Source organism: Gavia stellata, chromosome 2 (assembly GCF_030936135.1).
Source record: "Gavia stellata isolate bGavSte3 chromosome 2, bGavSte3.hap2, whole genome shotgun sequence".
Classification (NCBI taxonomy): domain Eukaryota; kingdom Metazoa; phylum Chordata; class Aves; order Gaviiformes; family Gaviidae; genus Gavia; species Gavia stellata.
In genome coordinates, this window is record NC_082595.1 from 55,601,760 (window position 1) to 55,609,482 (window position 7,723).

General features: G+C 40.2%; 1 protein-coding gene across 1 annotated transcript; it reads right to left on the bottom strand.

The window, feature by feature from the left end:
- Positions 1 to 232: 232 nt before the first annotated feature.
- PKIB (cAMP-dependent protein kinase inhibitor beta) lies at positions 233 to 5,270 on the bottom strand. Its single transcript, XM_009818067.2, has 2 exons — positions 5,123 to 5,270; positions 233 to 524 (listed from the first exon to the last, which is right to left on the bottom strand). The coding sequence occupies exons 1-2, from the start codon at positions 5,268 to 5,270 to the stop codon at positions 439 to 441; spliced, it is 234 nt and encodes a 77-aa protein (XP_009816369.1). The 3' UTR covers positions 233 to 438.
- Between the last annotated feature and the right edge of the window lie 2,453 nt (positions 5,271 to 7,723).

Genomic DNA, 7,723 nt, shown 5'->3' on the forward strand with positions numbered 1-7,723 from the left:
TTTGTAATCTAATATATACTTAATATAATCCTAAGGTGACAAGAGTGAATACACTTCTGTGTCAGAGAGAAAGCAGCTATTTTGGGAAATTAAGAAACAGGATTTTTATTTTGAAGCAATCGTTAGTTGGTGGTACCTCTGCTAGGTATATTAATCAAAACTGTCAAAGAAGATTAGTTAGGATGAATACTATAACAATGAGAAAACCCAAAATAAAAGCTACATTCTTTAGTTCTCTTCCCATTTGGATGTGTAGAACATTGGTTTTGAAGGACGGCAGTATAAGAAACAGTAGTTCCACTTTAATGTCATGTAGGTACAAGCATGATGCAAAATCTTGTCTGTGCTGCTAAAGTTGCTACCACACTTCAGAAGAGGTGACACAGGAAAACTGGAAAGTCTGTCGATGGGTTTCATTAATCCAGCAGTCGTTAGGTGTTAGGAATCATTGCTTTTCCCTTCCGCCTCTTGACTTTCCAGCAAGGCTTTGGATGATGGCACTTCTCCACTCTCTGCTCCTTCATCTAAAAAAAAGACAGAATCAAACATTTATACACCACACACATTCTCACAGCTTTTTTAATGCAGCCAAATATTTGGATTCACGGATCATCTCTGGATTGGGTTTTTTATTACCACACTGACAGCTGCTTTAGAAAGAGAGCTTAACTCAAAAGATAAAGAACTTGCAGAGCCATCTTCCAAAAGCAATTGCCTATTGGCGTGGATTTGCCTGCTTCTTGCACATGCTGATCAATGTGCATTTGGTTTTAAGAAAGAGATTGGAGATAACTTTTTATTATTGTTCTTTTTTTCTGGGTCATTTCCAAAGTCAAGTTAGAATATTGCATTCCTGTGAGCATTGCTTGGCTTCAGGTAGATAACATTACAGTTTATGAACATGCTAGTTATCTGGCTGACCTTCTGTGCCAAGAAATACCTAGGAGAATCCACCCTGTCTTCACAAGATGATGGGAGTTTTTGTTACTGTGATTTGGAAATTCACTCTTCCATGGGTTAGAGTTGAACGCTTACATGACTAGTATAAGTAGAAGCTCGCCAGCGTGCGTGGTCATTAGATGAAGAGTTCCACCCTGTCGCTTTTGATGCTCAAATTCTCTCACTGAGAAACAGGAACTCTTCTTGCCTCGATTACCTTGCAAAGCATAATCATTTTCACACTATCTTCAAGTCCCACATAGCATTACCAGTGCTAACAGAACAGTTTGTATACCCAAATCTAAGACAGCTCATAGCATAGCTTTTGGGGGCAAGGAGAGGTCTGCTCAGCATATCTGGCTGTACCGTCTTCCACTTTAACAGTCGTAACCGAAGGGGTACATTTTCAGCTATTTGCCCCGGAGACTTGCTGTAAAATATCATGGACAGCCAAAAGAGTTATATATCTTGGTCTCTACAGATCACAGCAAATATATACTGCTGTACACAATTCATCAGCTAAAGCTCTTGGCAGAAACCGCTTGATGTTATATGTCTGCTCAGAGGTTTGGAGGCTGCAGAGTTTTATACTGGTAAATTAAGAACTGAATTACTTGACACCCGTCAGCATTATGTAGCACAGCACTGCTGAGGAAAGGGAGACAAAGCAATCTCCTCTATTGGCTGTTTCTGTTTGGGGTTAGATGTCTAATATTAGTGGAGTCTTGCAGACAGGGTAGAGGAAAACAGTTTGTTAGAAGAAATCTAATCTCATAGTTGGTAGCACTTAGGTGTACAACAGATGCTAAGCTGCTGCGTGTATCAAGATAGCTATACACAGTCACCTAGAAAAAATGCAGCAAACAGTAAAGGTTATTGGCAGAATCGTGCCCTAACACAGATTACCAAATGTGGGAAACCAGTATAGCCTCTTTGCTCTCAAACTTCCTGCACACTCCTCTTCAACCTTTGGATCACCAGTGACACAAATCACCTGTTTAACATGGTTCCAGTATGGCCTCCCACCAGACCACCTGTGGAAAGTCTCAGCCCTCCAAAACTTACACATCATCAGAGGATGATCAGACAGGATACAGATGGTCCTCATTTCACGGTTAGGCTCTGGGATAAACAGCTGGTGCCAAAATCTCTCCTGTCCATCTCATGAGAACATTAATTTGGTGTGGCTTACAGAGTACATGGAAATTTGTATCACACAGCTACGATCCTTGTATATTCATAAAGAATAAAGCAAAGTCTTTTTTCTCATTTCCTAATACCTAAGCCAGACCAAAGGTATTACCACATACTGCTCCTGACCTTTCAGTATGACAGCAGCTGACAGCATTTTAGAAAGAGAGGGAATGTATGATCCAATGTGCATTAGTTAAACTTGAAGGAAGAAGGAGAGAGTCCTCCTCAACATTTCCCATAATCTTCACTGAATCTTTAAGAGTAGGAAAAAAATAGGGCATGCTTTCTATAGCCATGTTCTATCTTCTCCACTTTTCTAATTTATCCAATTTCTTTGTTCTGAGTTGGAAATGGCTTTCATTTTTTTAACAACTTATTGTTAAAGCCACAAACAGGCAAAAAGAGATGCCTGTTAGAGCCCCAAACATTACACAAACAAACTCTTTCCCTCTCACAGCATTTGAACTTCCAAACTTTCTTTCCATTTTGACAGGTTGTCCTCATTTTGCTTGCTGTCTCATCAGAAGTTTAACTTACAACACAATGAGGCTGTAATTCCTATCTGATACTTGTGGAATTCCCAAGCCCAAAAAGCATCCAAGCAGTCAGAGTGGACCTAACTGTATCCTGTATTCATTTCCTATTGTCACTACTCCAAACTGCTGATAACAGAAACTGCTCCTTCCAGGCATGCTCTGGCACAGCTATATGCCAATGACAAAAGCAAAGGATAATTCCATGCTCTTAATTGTTCTTCAAATCCTGGCAGTGCTGGTTCTTGTATTTGTAAGAAAGCATCAGTACATTTTGCTAAAACTAATGTAGCTGTGTTTCATTTCTTCTTCTTAATGCATTGGATGGGCACCAGGAGAGGAGGATTATTCTGTCTGGAGGGCTAAGTACTTATTTTATGCTGTGCTGTAACATTTCTTTTAACAAGACTTTCACTCTTTCATGTTTATTTTTATCTGGGGGGGAAAAAAAACCAAGATCGAAGAGAGAAATTTTGCATACTTTAAAAAGTATATTCTTTCCAACTACTAAACTTTCCAGAGGCCAAAATGAAACAAACATCAGGAACTTATCTACAGCTGTTGTATTCTTTTGTGCTTTGTTTAACATGGTTTTGTGCATCTCCCTTAAGGTTCACTGCTCTAAACAATACAAAGGTTAGTTACACATAATGCAGCAATGAATATTTCAGTGGGTTGGACTGGTGACTTCACTTCCACAACTCTTGACACTAATAACAATATAAATTCCCATCTACTTCCCCTTTGGTAACGGAAACAGTTCTTTTCTTCTGGACCCTGACCCCTGGTCATGATGCACGAACCGTGCCAGGCGGAAGAGCTATTTGGAATTAAAAAACCCATAATATTTGAAAACCAAAGCATTAAATATTAAGTGACTGTCTGTACTTTGGAATGGATTTCCAGTGCTCCAGTCGCACACACCAGAAGGAGAAAATCTGCAGGGACATACTTTTCATATTGCTAGGGAAAAATCTCTCCTCAAAACAAAGGAGTTTTAACTGGGTCTTATCTGCTGTCATTGCCCTTGGAATCACAAGGCTCTCAACATTAGCTTGAATGTACTCTGACACAGCGCCTGCTGTCCTACCCACTTGCTCTTTCAGATTCCCCCAGTTCCCCTCACTACTGCCCCGCAGCCTGAGGGTGTCTGACCTTGTTGTCTTTCCCTTTTTTCTTTATGTCCACGCTGTCTCCTTCATAAATCTTTGCCCTTTCCTTTTGCAAAAGTAATGCCTCCTTCCAGCTCCCATTCAGATTCTTATTTTCCTCTCTTTCTCAGGTTCAAGCCAGGATGTGGTCATTCAGTCCCTTCTCACTCCTCCTGGAAGTGCTGTTTCTACCTGCCCTCTTCTTCACCAGCAGTCCTTCAATGCATCCATGCTGGGTTTGGATTACAGAACCCCAAATACATTAATATAAATTAAATCATCAAAGCAAGAACAGCTTGTAATCGATGGAATCTTACCCCCCTGCCCTCCCAACCTTTATGGTGCTTTAGGAGGCTGTAAACTCAACATCCTGTAATTGCTACGGGCAACATACAAGCAGGACATGCATCCTCGGAGCCTGGGAATCTCTCCTATAATCTACTTCCCTTCAGTTTCATGGGCCCTCCATGCCTCAGCACACGCCTGCCTCCCCCTGTGCTGCTCCCACACTATCGCTGCTGCTGGAAGTGGGACCACTAGTTGCAGTAGCATTTGTCACCACATGGTGATGGGCAAGAGGAGAAAGTTACTTCCAAATCAGAACCTAAAAAAGTAGGGGCAATCCATGCTCAGGGCCAACCTATAATTCTCACTTCATTGGCATTAGAAACCAGATTTTTTCGAACCTGAAAATCCCCCTGAAATCCCGCTGAAAGTAAAAAGAACTCAAATGTAAAGCTGGTGTTGATTAGATAGACCTGTGCTAAATCAACAGACCATCTTATCAAACTAAAGGATAGGGCAAAATATGGCACTGATCTCAGATAGCAAAGTTGAAAGCCTAATAGCAGGAGTAAATCACTGTAAACCCTACTCTTAATGTATATGCCTGTGTTAGGATGATAGCTGTAATCGTATTAACAGCACAGCTTGCTGTCTTGTGCTAAGTTATCTCAGCACAGGAGTAAACCCTAATTTATAGCTGGAGTGCTGGTTTTCCAAGCTGCCCAGCAATGCAACTGTGTTTGCTATTCCTCAGGGGAACAGGAATTCAGCTCCCAGCACCCTTCCCCAGGCTGCTGAATACTGAATCTGTGGGTGGACATGGCAGACTTAGTCTGGGTTAAAATTAATTTGTCTCATCATGAGGTACAAGTGGTAACTGCTTTGGAAGGTTGACTTTAATCCTAAATGAAGAAAGAAATACTAGTATTGACATGAAAATTGCATGGTGGCAGAAGTCTTAAGGAGAAAGCAAAGGATGACTGCATAAAACTGTCCGTTTCTTGAATGTGCAGGCATTACCTTCTGAAATGGAGAGCTCAGCCAGTTTGTGCGGCAGGTCTGAAGTCCCAGCACCAGCGGGAGAGCCCAGAATATCCGGTAAGGCGTTCCGGCGGCCTGCCCGTCCTGATGCTGCAAAATCTGTGACCACAGGCTCCACATCAGTCATTGCTGACTCCTCTCCTCATAGCAACATCTGCATATGAAACAAACGTAAGACGTAAACAGCTGTAGCCCCGATGGATGCTAATCACCTGCTCAACAATGCAATAGCCATAGGCTTTGCCCAATGGGTCTTTTGTTATTGAAAGCTATATATTTCAATACTGAGTGCTTAAGCTTTATTTGTGACCCAGAAGAAGATAAAAGAATCTCTGTGCATTTCCTTACCTTGCCATTTGCACATCAGACTAGCACAATGAACAGCTCTATGCCTATAAGAAACCTGTGGACAGGGTCAGCAACAGCCCTTTCTTGCCAGCCACTTGTATGTCTTTTTATGACCTGATCCCTCTTTTTAAGTGGTTTTGCTATACAACCATTCGGAAGGGAACTGAAACTCTATTTTGTCACACTCTCTCTATGAAGCAAAGCACGTTTTCTTTATTATGAATCTTGTTTAGATTCTTATTTAGAATCTTGTTGGAACAAATTCCTTTCACAGAGGAGCAAATTATACAAAAAAGACCTCTAAAAAAACCCTAAAACTCTTCATAAAATTTCTTTATCCTGAAGATATCAAAGCATTTGTTTTCCTCTGGTCCTTGTCAGCTTGTGCATGTGACTTTTACCTAATAAATAATTGAATCCTGGAAATAATAGAATGAACAGTGCTCTGCTCCCTCGATTCCTGTCTCAAAGCCCATTGAATCGAATGAGAAAACTCCTGCTGACCAAAATGGGCTTTGGATCAGGCATAGATGTGTTTGCAGGATCACGCCCCAGGGCACCAGCTTAAGTGAGAACACCTGGAGCAGAAGGCGGTGATACTTAGCTGCAAGTGGCACACAGGGATAGTTTGTGAAAACAGCCATTAGCAACTGTATTATTAAGAATCACAAACGATTATCATACTAGAATTGTACACAATAATTTCCGATAATTAACAGTAATGTCTAATAATTAGACATGAATCATTCAATTAAAACCAATATTTACTTGTTCTAATTTGGGAACAGGAACATTGTCTCTCTGCGTGAATATGGTCAGTGCTTTGTGTGGGAAGGGATACAGATGGGGCTGAAGACCAATATGATGGAAGACTGTCAGCTTTTCATTGACAACTGGCTGTATTTAGAATAAGAATTGGATAAGGAAAGTCTCAATCATTTTAGTGTTATTCATATAAAATTCTGCTAAGGCTGGGAAATATCAGTGCTCTTATTTCATGTATAGAAAATCCGAGGCAGATAGAGATCAATCATGACTTTCTCTGACATGCAGGAAGAGAGGGGCAGAAATATGATTACTGATGCTGACCTGGTGTTTCCACCACAAAGAACATTTTCCTTTTCTCCCTCAAAGTGCCTTTCAGCTCTGTCACTCCAACAACAAGAATAAATGTTCTTAATCTTTTTTGTATCTCTAAATACTTTGTAATAAAATAAATTAATCCTTCTTGGCAAGAAACGAAGGAATGAGTACAATCTGCAAACCTGAAAGACAACTTGAACATGCAAATAAATTTTAACCAAAGTCAGTAACTGTAAGTTCTGACCTGGAGATTTAGCAGAAAGTTCCTGTCTTGCATGAAAACAGTCAGGTCAAGTCCAAATGAATCTTTTCCGTAAGTAGCAAAAATACAAAAACTGTACATGGGACATTCAAGAATGCAACTTTGCAAAAATATACAATGTATGTGTATCAACATTCTCGGTTAGATACAGGATTATACTATGTATTCATTAAAATGGGTGAGGTCAGCACTTGACAAGACATGTCAAAACAAGGAGAATTAATCCATATTTACAAGCAGTAAATTTACATTACAGTCTCATGGCTTTTTGTGGTGTTCATATTTACCTAACTGTAGGTGTCCTAAATATATTTCTCCACATGCTCACCAGAGCAAGCAAAGAGACTAAATTACACTTCAGAACAGAAAATACCCAAGATCTCCTTTTGCTTGGTAAAGCTGTTAAAATTTGTTCCCAATGGCAAAATACTAGTGTTACTGCAGTTCCTGCTCGTTTCAGTTCAGCCATTTAGGTGGTGAGACAATAATACTTTTGTGAGCTGTTCACATAAAGATCTACATAATGATACTAACATCAAAACACACCAAAGACTTACTCAAACCTGTCTTGTGGACTTTTTTCTCTTTTCTCTCCTGCATGGATGTTTTGGTCCCTAAATGGTTACTTTTTAAATGGAGAAAATCTACTCTACAACTCATGCTACATGAAACTACTCTCTTCTGTAGTAGAGTTTCATTTTACCCACCTTGGGCACTTATTTCAAATCCCTCTTTCCTCTCCAGCTCATCTCTTTCTCCCCTGATATAATCTCCCTTCATTGCATAATACTAGACAACCCAGGAAGATGAAGTGTGACACGCTTTCATGTACGTCAATTTAGATTTATGCACTTGATTAAAAAAGTGTGCAGAGACAAATCTAGAAC

Bases quoted from the DNA above. Each gene is read 5' to 3' on its own strand.
- PKIB (XM_009818067.2), bottom strand. From the start codon at position 5,270: ATGACTGATGTGGAGCCTGTGGTCACAGATTTTGCAGCATCAGGACGG. The intron at 525-5,122 runs GTAATGCCTGCA...TCTTTTTTTTAG, and splicing joins TGAGCTCTCCATTTCAGAAG to ATGAAGGAGCAGAGAGTGGA.